At 47.3% G+C, this 14243-nt stretch overlaps 1 protein-coding gene across 6 annotated transcripts; it reads left to right on the top strand.

Moving 5' to 3' along the window:
- Positions 1-6506: 6506 nt before the first annotated feature.
- Positions 6507-10765, top strand: LOC119362790. Of its 6 annotated transcripts, XR_005173628.1 has the most exons (10): positions 6507-7924; positions 8170-8243; positions 8319-8368; positions 8516-8624; positions 8720-8791; positions 8954-9031; positions 9118-9276; positions 9701-9788; positions 9928-9989; positions 10289-10765. XR_005173628.1 is itself a non-coding variant. In XM_037628054.1 (9 exons), the coding sequence occupies exons 1-8, from the start codon at positions 6586-6588 to the stop codon at positions 9746-9748; spliced, it is 1896 nt and encodes a 631-aa protein (XP_037483951.1). In that variant the 5' UTR covers positions 6507-6585; the 3' UTR covers positions 9749-9788; positions 10289-10765. The 6 variants fall into 6 exon arrangements, 4 of the variants coding, with proteins under 4 accessions (XP_037483951.1, XP_037483950.1, XP_037483948.1 ...); XR_005173627.1 differs by having other exon boundaries at positions 9701-9989; XM_037628054.1 differs by lacking the exon at positions 9928-9989 and having other exon boundaries at positions 8516-8594; positions 8723-8791.
- Positions 10766-14243: the final 3478 nt, after the last annotated feature.

Below are 14243 nucleotides of genomic sequence, written 5' to 3'. Positions count from 1 at the left end.
GAAAGGTAATGATGCTATTCTTGTCGTCATTGACTGACTTTCCAAAGTTGCGCATTTTCTGGTTGTCAAAGAAACTATCACTGCTAGTCAGCTAGCAACCCTCTACATGTCCAAAATTGTCTCACTTCATGGTATTCCTTTGGTAATCAGTTCAGACCGTGGCAGTTTATTCACTTCAAAATTCTGGGCAAGTTTCCAAGAAGCTATGGGGACTCATCTGTCTTTCAGCACTGCTTTTCACCCCCAGTCGCAAGGGCAAGTTGAACGCGTCAACCAAGTTCTCGAAGACATGCTTCGAGCTTGTGTTATTTCCTTTGGCAAGAAATGGGAGGAATCTCTCCCGTATGCTGAGTTCTCTTATAATAATAGCTATCAAGCTAGTCTGAAGATGACCCCCTTCGAAGTGTTATATGGACGAAAGTGTCGAACCCCTCTGAACTGCTCAGAAACTGGGGAACATCCACTCTTCGGTCCGGATATTATCCAACATGCCGAAGAACAAGTTCGCATAATTCGCGAGAATCTCAAGACTGCTCAGTCACGTCAGAAGAGTCAGTATGACCGTCATCATAAGGACATGGTCTATCAACCTGGCGAAAAGGCCTATCTTTGAGTTACACCAATGAAGGGTGCTCACCGCTTCGGGATCAAGGGCAAGCTAACTCCTCGCTATATTGGCCCATTCACTATTCTGGAAAGGCGTGGAAAAGTGGCATATCAACTGGAACTTCCGCTGAACCTTTCTCAGGTTCACGATGTGTTCCACGTGTCACAACTCCGCCGCTGCTTCAAGGACCCAATCCGAGCAGTGGATCATGAAGTGCTCGAATTGCAACAGGACCTCTCTTATAAAGAGCATCCGGTCTGCATTCTCGACCGAGCTGAACGCCGCACACGTCAGAAGGTGATCAAGTTCCTCAAAGTCCAGTGGTCGCACCATTCTGAAGATGAAGCCACTTGGGAACGCAAGGATCGCCTGCGTGATGAATACCCCGCGCTGTTTCCTTCTACCTCCTAAATCTCGGGACGAGATTTTCTGTAGTGGAGGAGATTTGTAACGCCCGGATAATTAAGCTACAGTGAAACTCTGCTAATGATCCCACGTCACCTTTGTTATTGTTGCTAATCTTTCATTAGTTCAAAACCGGTCCAAAAATCAAATTCAAAATATGACAAACAACAAAAGTTTTCAAACATCAAAACAAAAATGTTTGGGCAGTGCCAAATATGGCATAGGTAATTATGGTGTAGAAGAAACAATTATATAAAATGCTTAATTGCCCTAAAATAAATAGAACAGAAAACAAACAAAAAAGAAAAGGAAAAGGAAAAGAAGAAACCCCCCTTCCCCCTGGGCCAAAGGGCCCAACTAGCCAACAGCCAGCCCGACCGGCCCAGCCGGCCTGGCCCGCCTCCCTCGGTCGCTCCATCCCCTTCCCTGTTCCCCCGACCAGGGTCAGAACAAGGGCGCGTCGCCACCGGACCCCCTCACCGGCGTCGAGGAGGGGATAAGGTCGCCACGCCCCCGCCTCCTCGATCCCGCCTCCCACTCGCCCCACTCTTGCCCTCGGTCCTTGCGCCTCTCCCTCTCCCCTTAGATCCACCACGCTCCCTCCTCGTTCCCCCACCACATCCGATGCCACCATGGACCCGCCGCCGTGAAACGCGCGGCCACAACCCTCGCCTCGCCTCGCTTGCGTGTCGTTCATCTCCGCCTTCGTCCTCCTCGTCGACTGGTGGCCACAGTTGGAGCTCGGAGCCACCACAGCACCCACGACGCTGTCGTCTTCCTCCTCTGCTCCGACAAGCTACGCCACCGCTCTTCACCAACTCCGGTGACGCCCCTGCAGCTACTAAACCCACCAAGGGCCACCGTGTGTGCCGCTCGGTGAGCCCTCCTCTCTCTCTTTCGCGCCCTACCTAGTTGTTGCCGAACACCCGAACGCCGCGCCGCGGAGCTCGTCGCCGACGAGTCTCCGGTGACCATTTGGTCCCGGGCTCGTGCAGTTGTGCTCGAGCACGCACGTAGGCCTTGCCCCGCCCTTCAGTTTGCCAAATAACGCGCCGCAACACCGTTTCCTCTCATGGCCAAACGCCGGCATCCGCCGCGCTGCTCGCCGCCGTCGCTACACGGCAACTCCGGCCGCGGTATCCCTACCGTTCGACGCGGATTCGTCTTTGCGTTCGAACGAACCCAGCCCCGCAGCCTCGCCTTCGCACTCGTCGAGCCTCGGCGTCCGCCCCGCCCGTCGCCGGTGACGCTGCGGCCCTCCTCCGGCCGAGCCACCGCCACCATTAGATGCGCCTCTTCGCGCTCGACCGAGCGAGCCTAAGCACGCCCCAAACGGGCCACCATGGCGTGATTCCAGCGAGGTCCGCGCCCCTCCGCCATGTTTTCGGTCGCTGGCGGTGAACCTCCGCCGCCCACCGACGTGGCATGCCGCTGCGGTCCATCTGGGTCACTTCCTGGTGGCCCCAAGGGCCCGGCTGGCCCTGTTGACCATGGTCAACTTGCTGACTGGGCTGGTCCCAGCAGTTGACCAGTGGCCCCCACCTCGTAAGCTAATTAAATTAGATAAGTTAATTAATCTAGGCTAATTATTCACTAAATAATAGGGCCCACACTTAGTTAATCATAATTAGTTTAAAACAAATCCTTTTTCACCTCTCTCTCAATGACAGGTGGGTCCCATTTGACCCACAAGTCAGTTTTGACTCCAGTCAACCCCACTGTTGACTGCTGACATCACACATACGTCATGCTGACGTCATCCCATACTATTCTGGATAATGTTGATTTAAATTAATTAAATAAATTCCAGAAAATGATTAAATCTTTAGAAAATCATATAAAATAATCCGTAACTCGGATGAAAATACTTTCTACATGAAAGTTGCTCAGAACGATGAGACGAATCTGGATACGCAGCCCGTTCGTCCGCCACACATCCCTAGCATAGTGAACACGCAACTTTCCCCCTCCGGTTCACTTGTCCGAAAACGCAAAACACAGGAGATACTTTCCCGGATGTTTCCCCCTTTCGCCGGTATCACCTACTACCGCGTTAGGGCACCCCTAACACCGCTCCTTGTCATGTCATGCATCGTCATGCTTATGTTTGCATTGTATTCATTCTTTCTTCCCCCTTTTCTCTCCGGTAGACTACGAGACCGACGCTGCTGCTGCCCAGTTCAACTACGGAGTTGACGACCCCTCCTTCTTGCCAGAGCAACCAGGCAAGCCCCCCCCCCCCTTGATCACCAGATATCGCATATTCCCCTCTATACTGCTTGTATTAGAGTAGTGTAGCATGTTACTGCTTTCCGTTAATCCTATTCTGATGCATAGCCTGACATTATTGCTACCTCTGTTGATACCTTACCTGCAATCCTAAATACTTAGTATAGGATGCTAGTTTATCATTTGTGGGCCTACATTCTTGTCAGCCTGCCTTGCTATACTATCGGGCCGTGATCACTCGGGAGGTGATCACGGGTATATACTATACATACATACTATACAGATGGTGACTAAAGTCGGGTCGGCTCGTTGAGTACCCGCGAGTGATTCACGGATTGGGGGCTGAAAGGACCTTTGTCCCGACGGCCCTCTGTGTGGATCTTTGTGGCGGAGCGACAGGGCAGGTTGAGGCCACCTAGGTGAGAGGTGGGCCTGGCCCTGGTCGGCGTTTGTGGTTGCTTCATGATAACATGCTTAACGAGATATTGGTATTTGATCTGAGTCTGGCCATTGGCCTATACGCAATAACCAACTACGCGGGAAAGATATGGGCACTCGATGTCGTGGTATCAGCCGAAGCCTTCGTGACGTCAGTGACTGAGCAGCGCGAGCCGGATTGGAACGTAAGCCTGCTCTTGTATTAAGGGGGATAGTTCTGCTTCTGGCCGCCTACGCAATGTGCAGGTGTGCAATGGGCGATGGGCCCAGACCCCTGCGCGCATAGGATTTAGACCGGCGTGCTAACCTCTCTGTTGTGCCTAGGTGGGGCTGCGACGTGTTGATCTTCCGAGGCCGGGCATGACCCAGGAAAGTGTGTCCGGCCAAATGGGATCGAGCGTGTTGGGTTATGTGGTGCACCCCTGCAGGGAAGTTAATCTATTCGAATAGCCGTGTCCCTCGGTAAAAGGACGACCCGGAGTTATACCTTGACCTTATGACAACTAGAATCGGACACTTAATAAAACACACCCAGACAAGTTCCACAGACAACCCGGTGATTGCTTTTCCACAGGGCGATGAGGGGAGGATCGTCGGGTAGGATTATGCTATGCGATGCTACTTGGAGGACTTCACTCTACTCTCTTCTACATGCTGCAAGACGGAGGCTCCCAGAAGCGTAGTCTTCGATAGGACTAGCTATCCCCCTCTTATTCTGGCATTCTGCAGTTCAGTCCACTCATATTGCCTCCTTACACATATACCCATGCATATGTAGTGTAGCTCCTTGCTTGCAAGTACTTTGGGTGAGTACTCACGGTTGCTTTGCTCCCTCGTTTCCCCTGTTTTCCTCTTCTTCTCGGATACCGCAACCTGACGTTGGAGCCCAGGATCCAAACGCCACCGTCGACGACGACTACTACTCTGGAGGTGCCTACTACTACGTGCAGGCCACTGACGACGACCAGGAGTAGTTTAGGAGGATCCCAGGCAGGAGGCCTACGCCTCTTTCGATCTGTATCCAGTTTGTGCTAGCCATCTTATGGCAACTTGTTTACTTATGTCTGTACTCAGATATTGTTGCTTCCGCTGACTCGTCTATGATCGAGCACTTGTATTTGAGCCCTTGAGGCCCCTGGCTTGTATTATGATGCTTGTATGACTTTTATGTTTTAGAGTTGTGTTGTGATATCTTCCCGTGAGTCCCTGATCTTGATCGTACACGTTTGCGTGCATGATTAGTGTATGATTGAATCAAGGGCGTCACATCAACCCATGAAGGGTAACAGCTGCGCAAGTCCACGGAGGGCTCCACCCACGAAGGGTCCATGAAGAAGCAATCTTGTCTATCCCATCATGGCCATCTTCCATAAAGGGCTTGCCTCACTCGGATATATTTTCATGAAGTAGGCGATCTCCTTGCCCTTACAAACTTCTTGTTCAACTCCACATCATGTTGGAGGCCCCAAGCAACACCTGACCAATCTAGGAGACACCACTCTTCAAAAGGTAATAGACGGTGTGTTGATAATGAATTCCTTGCTCTTGCTTTTCCTTTTTGAAGTGTCAAACTACATATTTAAAGTCTCAAATTAAAATGTAAAATTGAAATCTCAAAATACATATTTGAAAAAATGTCAGCATTTTCATTTAAAATAATATAAATTTAATAAAACTAAACTAAAATATTGCAGTGCCAAACTACATATTTAAAGTCTCAAACTACAATATACTATATAAAAATGACAATATAAGAATGTTCACATTGACAAAATAACAATGCTGATGTGAAACCAATGGCACGCCACAACTAAACATAATAGTGTTGGCGTTCCATATTAATACCACGCCAGCGCAATTCACAAACATGTCGGTCATCCTCTGGGCTATGTGGTCAGCACGCCACAGGCTCATTCATAAAGGTGAACATCAAAGTCTTATTGGCTCTCTCATGTTCATCAACATCTAGAGATCTCTAATTGTTAAGAACCAAGCTCCACCATGATTAGTTCAAAGAACCCATTCACCTGCTTGGATTCCGCCTGGATGAGCAAAAAAAAAATTGTTGACGTGCAATTAGCAGGTACGAGCATAAGGGCGCTATTAGCACAGTACGTGGTGACCACTCTATAGACATTATTTGGGAGCCTTGACATTAGTTCTCCCAAGGATAGTCAAACCAGCTACACTTGAAGCCCTACCTTGTCGAGAGGCTCTGTCCTTAGCTAAATATCTTCTCCTTCAAGGAATGTTGATAGCACGCGATTGCAAATCGGCGGCCATTGAAATCTGCAAGGGCACGTATGGACCTTACAGTGCGGTGCTCAGGGAGATAAACCAAACTAAGGAGGAGTTTGAGTTATGTTCTTGAGAGTCGTACCTCTAATATGGATGCATAATGTTTTAGCTAAACATGATTTGCACTTAGGGTCATACCTCTAACACGGGAGGCACATTTTTTTAGCTAAGCATGCTTTGCACTTATCGGAGGGTCGCTATTTATGGCTTATGAATCCATATGATACTTCTGTAATCCCTGTAAAACTGGTCGTTAATCAATAAAATGCAATCCTATTTGACGCGCTAAGCATCAACTATGCGCCGAAACGCACTCGAGCGGATGGTCCGACCCATTTTTAAAACAGGACAAAGATCCAGTTTTGGGAACCTTCTAAAAGAATTCTAAATCTAATTTAAAAAAAGAATTCTAAATCTCAGAAAATAATAATTCTAGAAGGATTCTGAACCGGGTTTCTTCCTTTTTATGAGCTTTCTTTTCCGTTGTGTTGCTTTGATCTAAAAAACAGAGGTCTCGGGGTCGTGAGAAGACAGAGATAACCCTAATCTTCAAATCCTTCCACTCCGGCGACGCCACCAGATCCCCTAAAATCGGAACCCCCGTCGTGATGGGCGACGCCGCCAACGCCTCCCGTCGGCGTCGGCTGGCCTCAATTCTCCTCTCCCGGAAACCGCGCTTCACCGACAGCAAGAACGAGACCACGGCCGCAGTCGTATCCAGGGATGGCTTTACCATGGAGGTCTCCTTCTGGATGGCCGACCCACCGCAGCTGTCGATCTTCTCCATCCACTGCTGCAGTCCCCCTCATCTGCAAGACCGGCCGTATTCCGAGTTCTCAGATTCGCCACACGTGGTCGGCGTCGGCGCGGAGGGCCGTTTCGTCCTCTTCCGCGCCGTCTTCAACGGCCACTACGCATCTGAATATTTCCTGTACAAGGCCGGTGAGTCGCCGTTGCTCGACCGTATTCCTTCTCCCCACGAGTATTGTGATGACGACCGCGATGATCTGCGCGGGGTCAGGGAGTTTGGCATCCTGCAGCTCGGCAGCCACTATCTCGTGGCCGCTCTCTGCCTCCCGCCGTCGTCGGATGACTATCACCTTCAAATCTACTCGTCCGAGAAAAAGTCCTGGACCACTAGGACACTGCCCAATCCATGTCCTCGGATCCACAGGATTATACCCGACAAGGTGATCTCGCTTGGAGAAGGCTTACTAGGGTGGGTTGATTTGTCACACGGCCTGCTGATGTGCGACTTGCGTCAAGATAATGTAAGATTCATCCCGTTGCCGGAGCTGTTACCTGGGAACAGATACAAACTAAATTGTCCCATTCCGCCTAGCACCGCAAAGAGAAAGAGAAAACTAGAGGACGAATCTCACCCAAATCTCTGGTGGTTTCGGGATCTCACATGCGTTGATGGCGTGCTCAAATTTATTGAGATGGAGAATCTTGCTCCTGGAATCCAGTGCGACAAGGAGGGTTTTATCTACGATTCGGACTTGATCATGTCGCTCGAGCGCAAAGAGGATTGGAATTCCAAGCAGCTGTATTTTGGGGGTGCCTGTAGGGCTGTCACATGGACTCGGACAGTTTCATCTAACGGTTGGCGCCAGACATGCGCTGCTGATGTCGCTGACATCTTGGTTGACGACGGATCAGTGCATTCGTCTTTGTTGCCCGGGCTGGGCAAAAAGTTGACATTGGGGGACCTCTACTCAGCTTTCCCTATCCTGAGCCCGGATGGTGACGATATTCTTTATCTCAAATCTGTGTTGGAACCTAGTATTCAGGATGGATGGGTGGCCGCTCTTGACTTGGGAAACAAGGCAGTGAAAGCAATTGGAAAGTATTATCTTCCGGATGATTTTTATTACGAACTTCGCTATGACCTTCAACATCCTTTCTTTGCCTGTACATTGTCCCGCCATCTGGATATGACTCCAGGTAACTGTTAGCTGCTCTTATTGTTCGCCATGCCTATGCAATGCTTACAGTCCTTATCTACTTAGTTATTATGTTCTTCTTGTGACTGCTTGCCTTGGCAAATTAACCTGGGGGCTGTTTGGAGCCACTTGATATCTGCCTGATGCCTGCATATTGCTTTGTGTGTTTTCTGCATATTTGCCGGTTTCCTAAGAAACCCAGGATTGTGAGTATGGTGTTGCTTATGAATTTAGCGGTTTGTGTAGGCACTGAAGTCTCAGCGTGTCGCAAGATCCCAGAGGAGGCTAGCAGCTCTGCAAATCATCCAAGTAACTCCTCAGTAAGTATTTTGCATCACTTTTTATTTCAAAGAAAGAATTTCCGCCAAGTAACTTGCCATTTCTTCTGTGCATAGATCTGTGTGGGTGAGCTCAATTCCTGCGAACCAAGGAGCAAAATCCAATGGCAAGCTTCTTATTCTCTTCGGAACCTCTCTTCTCCTAAGGCCTGGGCACCTATGATCCGACTTAGATCAATTCATTCTATAATTTGATGGCTATTTTCCAATTAGTTTTACCTGATCTCTTGCCTAATTGACTTTCTGTTCATCAGGCCATTGGAATGGGCTCAGAAAAACAAGCGTGCACGGTATGCTGCTGGGAGTATTATGCAGAATGATCATATTTCCCAGGTCCATCCTATTGAAAATAATCTGCGGAAGGTTCCGCGACGGCAGTCTAATTTGAGTTCTATTTATTATCAGTGGCTCATCTGATTTCCCTCTCTCACTTTCTCTTTTATTGGCGATGCGAGCAGCAGCTTGATGAGAAGGTGCTGGAGCTAGAGCGGGAGATAGAGCATGAGCTAGAGTGGAAGAAAGAGCGGAAGGTATATTTGGCCGAGATCCATGTGAACTTGCTTTTGTGAATTTCGTCCTTGTGCTGTTGTTCGCTTTGCCATGCATCTATAGTTGGCAATCCCATATGCCCTGTTTCCAAACCATATCCCCTTAATCGTTCAGCAAGATTAATTAGAATGCACCATTGACAGACACAACAGCAGTGCTTCAAAAAGTGGGATGTGCAATGCTATCCCCCTGGGCAGTCATTGTGGCCCCAAAACAATCTGGTATGTCGTATTCCATATACCCTGTTTCACAGTTGTCTATTTTCTCATCATCATCAAGAAAGATTAATTAGAATGTACCATTCCAGCCAGCGCGGCAATACTTCAACAAGCCAGATGGACCATGTGGCCCTGGTTATGCATCGTTTGCCCCTGTACATGGTCGTCACAACTACCAGCCACTGTGGCAGAAGCCACCACCATTAAAACAGCTTTTCACTCATAGCAGTGAGTTTGGACCTCATGAGGTAAAAACATTGGTGAAGCTTATGGTATTCTGCTATCTCCTCTATTGACCTGTAGCTCTGTAGCCCTGGAACGGACCATCGTCACGTTAAAAATTACTCGCAAGATACATTTTCTTGGTAGTAACTCTCTCACATGTGCTGTTACGGTTGATGGGTGGACATGTTCTGTGCAATTTTGTATTATGTGTTTTGAAAGTAAAAAGGAGGAAGAAAAAACCTATGAGCACCAAGTTTAAAATATGTAATCAGTAAGCCTAAAAGCAACTAAACTGTTATATTCATTATTTTGAGTTCATTTGAATATAATAAGCAACAAAGATGAAATTATCTATTTCTGCTATGCTGTGATGTGCTACTTTTTTATGTGCTGCCTAGGTGTCTGTTTTTCCATCATCTTACTATCAGCTGTTGCCTATGATTTCAGGTACCCCAGCCATCCGTCAACAATAGCAGTGGAGTCATCTACCATTGATTCACCTCCTCCTTCGCAGTGTCATCCAACACCTAGTGAGGTAAAAGCAGTACTGAAAGCCTGTGTTTGCTGACATGGTCCTCTTTTAGACAGTATAGACATGGAGTGAACCTTTCATTAAGATTACTTCTTCAACATGGTCATTCTTGCTAGTAGTTCTGCGCTTGTTGCATATGCAGAACCCTTGTGTGTTTCAAACTTGAAATTTGAAGAGGGTTACATATTGTCAATACTATGCAAGGTAATATCCTCTCATAGTTTGACACTGTTGCTTATGGTCTATAGGATCATTGCTTATGGTCCGAACTGTGAGAAATGTTTATTTCCTACTCCCTCCGTTTCCAAATATTTGTCTTTCTAGAGATTTCAACAAGTGACTACGTACAAAGCAAAATGAGTGAATCTACACTCTAAAATATGTCTACATACATCTGTATGTTGTGTCCATTTGAAACGCCAAGAAAGACAAATATTTGGGAACGGAGGGAGTAGAAATTGTTTGGAAACCAGTAGTAATCATGGCTATGCTTCTGGTAACAGGGGACCTCTTCCTTCGAACCGCTGGGAGATACATGATGTCTCTTTCCAATAGCCAAGGTAAGGTGAAGAAGTTTTATCTAGATCTTAACAGTAGCCAAGCTGCTGATCGAAGAAGAGGCCTGATGACGACGCCACTGGAGCTGTTAATATATGTATTTATGTACTCCCTCCGTTCCAAAATAGATGACCCAAAGAGTAGTAGATGGGCAAAACCATCCTACCTTCCAGTGTGGTGTATGTGTACGGGCTTAATACTGGACTGCCTTATTATAGTAACCTACCTAGCTGTTGAATTGTATAGGTGATGTTTATGTTCTTCAAGTTTATGCGTCGCTATCTTGGGCGACGCTCAGGCTAGCAGGAGGTTTGCTCTGGCTGGAATGTGGACCTCCGTACTGTTTTGTGGGCCTGTGGGCTGTGGCAGATGTTTTCTGCTCCCTCCGTATCTAAATATAAGTATTTTTAGAGATTCTACTACAAACTACATATTGATGTATATAGACATATTGTAGTGTAGATTGATTCATTTTGCTCCGTATGTAGGCCATGGTGGAATCTCTAAAAAGACTTATGCTATTTAGGAACGGGCTCATCCTGGTGTGTGGGTTCGCTGGGGCTAAATTTTGTGTTTTGACCCTTTGTGAAAGTTTAGCCGGAGTTGACCCTAGTCTGATTTTTTTTCCAGATCTGACCCTTTTTCTACCGCTAGAGTCTATGACGGTAAGGTATAAGAGTGTGGTATAAGAGCCTACACGGCAGGGATGCACACCCTACCGCAAATAATTTTCAAGTATAGTGAATGTTTGGCGGTAGGGCCGCACTGCGCTGACGTGGATAAGTTGGCTACCGCCAGGGGCCTTGGCGGTAGGCTAGTATACCCTACTGTCATCGACCCCTGCGGTAGGAAAATGGTCAGATCTTGAATTTTTTTTTAGCTAGGGCCGGATTCGGCTAAGCTTTTGCAAAAGGTTCAAAACGTCAAATTTGGCCTTCGCTGGATGAGCTGTGTAGCAGCCGCAGTGGTAAATTTTGTTAGAGTTAATTAACATGTGTTAGTTATGGGGTAAATCGTCCCTCAGTCGGGCAATTAGCACTAATGCTAACCGTCGCATCCGTATGGAACGGACGCATCCTCTGGTTGCGTCCCTCCAACTTGTATATAAGCATCATCGTCAATGAAAGAGAGACACCGTTCACTTTTACATCTCTGTCTATTTTCTCTCGTTTTGTAACACGTTATCAGCACGCTCTAAGGGCCAGTTCTTTTTGCCCTATAATTCTGGAGAATTATGATTCTGTAAACTGCCCACAGAATTGTCTGTCCAATTCTTTTCCGTAATTCTAGCATGTGATTGTTGTATGAGTTGTGTGCCGAAATGTCTGTAACGCCTCTAGATTGAACTGAGGGTTGAATTGCTAACACTTGGTTATTTTGGACATTCTCATGTCTAATATTACAATATAAAATAAATATCAGAGGAGCCATCAATCCATACAATTTAGCAAACAAGTGAGCATACAATTTTTTTACTGCATTACAAATAGGTGCTGCCCAGACTGAAGATTGTAAATTCAGATAACTGCTAGCATCCAATGGTATTTTTACAGAGATAAGAGTTCAGGTTCCTAGTCACAACATTGGACAAAATTACAGAGAAGAGACAGAGAAGAGAGGAGACAGAACAGAGAAGAAAGAGACGCGATGGCAAGCAGCACTGCTCTTTCCTTCCGGTGAGCGCTCCTGCTCTGCTTTCCTGCTCGCCGCGGTGAGCTGAGAGGATTTGGGGCCGAGCAGTCAGCTCGGATGACGAGGAAGAGCACCTCACCATCGGGTTGGGATGAGGCGGCCTGGGGAGAGGGATGGCCGATCTCCGGCGAGGGATGGCTGAGATCGGGATGGCGGCCTGGGGCGAGCTCGGAGGGCAGCCTGGGGCGAGCTTGGGCGAGGGCTGGCCGAGCTCCGGCGTCGTGCGAGCTCGGGCGAGGGCGGCCTGGGGCGAGCTCCGGCGAGGGCTGGCCGAGCTCCGGCAAGGAAGTTGAGATCTGGGCGGCAGGCGTCTAGCCCGAGCGTACGCGCCCGAGTAGCAGTGTACGTGTAATATGACGCTCGAACAGGGGTAGACACCAGCAGCGAACCGTTTTGTTTTGCGGGAGCTCGCAGAATTGCCAGAATCGTGGGTGGGGGGTGCTTAGATTCCTGAGGTAGAAACGAGTTTTTTTGATTCTCGTAATTCTTCATAATTGGATCAAAAGAACTGGCCCTAAGGCCAGAGAGAAAACCGGCAGCGACGGCAGCTGCACACCGCATCACACCGGCCTAAGGCAGAGATGGCGGCGATGGACCACATCGTCTGGGGCACCACGTGCTCATGCCCTTTGACGCAAGATCCAATGGCAGAGCACCTTTGACGCAAGATCCAATGGCCGGGACGACAACAAACACAACGCTTGCGCCCTCCGTCACACTGCGGCCAACGCGAGCGCTCTCGGCGATGCTACTCAGCCTCCAACACGAGGCTGGCGGCCCTCCTTCTAGATAAGCGAAGACGGTGTCCTTCTTACCATTGTATTTCCATTGACCTTTAGATAGATGGGTCTTTTTATCCTCACTCCATATTCCATTTTTCTCCCTACACTTCGCTCAAATGATAAGGGGTATACCCGACCCGAATATTGATAGAAATTCCCATAAGGTCCTTTAAATATTGATAAGGTATTATCAATCATATGGGCAGGGAAGACCCCCTGTAAAAAAAATAAATTATTATTAATAATAATAAATAAATAAAATGATATATATATATATTTGTAAAATAAATAAATAATAATATTAAGCAATATTGAAAATGTAAGCAGCCTTGGCATGTATGTACGCATACACTGACACGAGGATTCTTGAAGGCTGAAGAAGCTCTCAAGGCTAATCGCATGAAGATCTGTATGGCCGAAGAGCGAAGACTGGTACACAAAGACTAGCCAATTATTCACCGAGAGACAATGCCACGTGAAGAAAGCAAAGATTCTTGAAGATTGAAACTTGTCGGCACTCTCTCGCACTTTTCTATATTATTAGAAGGACACATGTTTACCCTAGTAGGACACGTGTGCATGCTACCGTGGGTAAAATAAGTGAAGGAAGGCTCCCGAAGGCCACCTTGCAGCCACCCCTCGCGGCTATAAAAGGAGACGCTGGGCTCAAGAAGAGAACACAAGAGACGGGAGAGCACGGAGCACTCAAATCATCGAGACTCTCCACCAGAGCACCACTTCCTTCGTAGTCTAGCCACCACCACTACTAGTAGAATAGCCAAGAAGGCGCTTAGTTCACCAAGAGTTTGAAGGTAATTTTCTAGTTGTGTGTAATCCCTTCGGGGCCTCCCGAAAGGGAAAACCATATGTAAATTATGTTGTTGAAATGATGTAGTTTCTTGGTTTCACTTAGTGCTTTTATTTATGAATTTATGGGACGAGTTCTTATGCTAGGGATCCTATAGGAGAAACCTCTGCGTGTGTAGTTCTCTGTGTAGCCAGAGTGGCTTTTGAATGAGAACCTTGTGGCCGTAGAGAAGTGTTCCCTTCGGGTGGAACTGCCTGTGAAGACGATAAGAATTTACCCCATAAATTTGCAATTAAAACTGCTAAGTGAACGTAACTAGCTACATCTGATGCAACATAATGAAAAATATGGTGAGTACTGAGTAGGATTTTACACCTTTGCGCACATCGCCGGATGAATTGTTGGCCTCGCCAGCCTCTAAATAGATCCTGCATTAAATATATAATCAAGTTAGAACGTGAAGGTAATCATATTGAATTAAATATTGTTGTAAATAGTGGAATACTATTCCAAATAGTGTATTCAATAGTAGAGCACTATTGTGAATAGTGCCCTACCTAGTGAATAGTAAATACTATTCAAGATAAAAAGAATACCTGTCTACCACTTCCACCTAAT

Source organism: Triticum dicoccoides, chromosome 2B (genome assembly GCF_002162155.2).
Source record: "Triticum dicoccoides isolate Atlit2015 ecotype Zavitan chromosome 2B, WEW_v2.0, whole genome shotgun sequence".
NCBI classification, from domain to species: domain Eukaryota; kingdom Viridiplantae; phylum Streptophyta; class Magnoliopsida; order Poales; family Poaceae; genus Triticum; species Triticum dicoccoides.
Note: the sequence above shows the minus strand (reverse complement) of the source record. Positions and strands in the feature narration are given on the sequence as shown.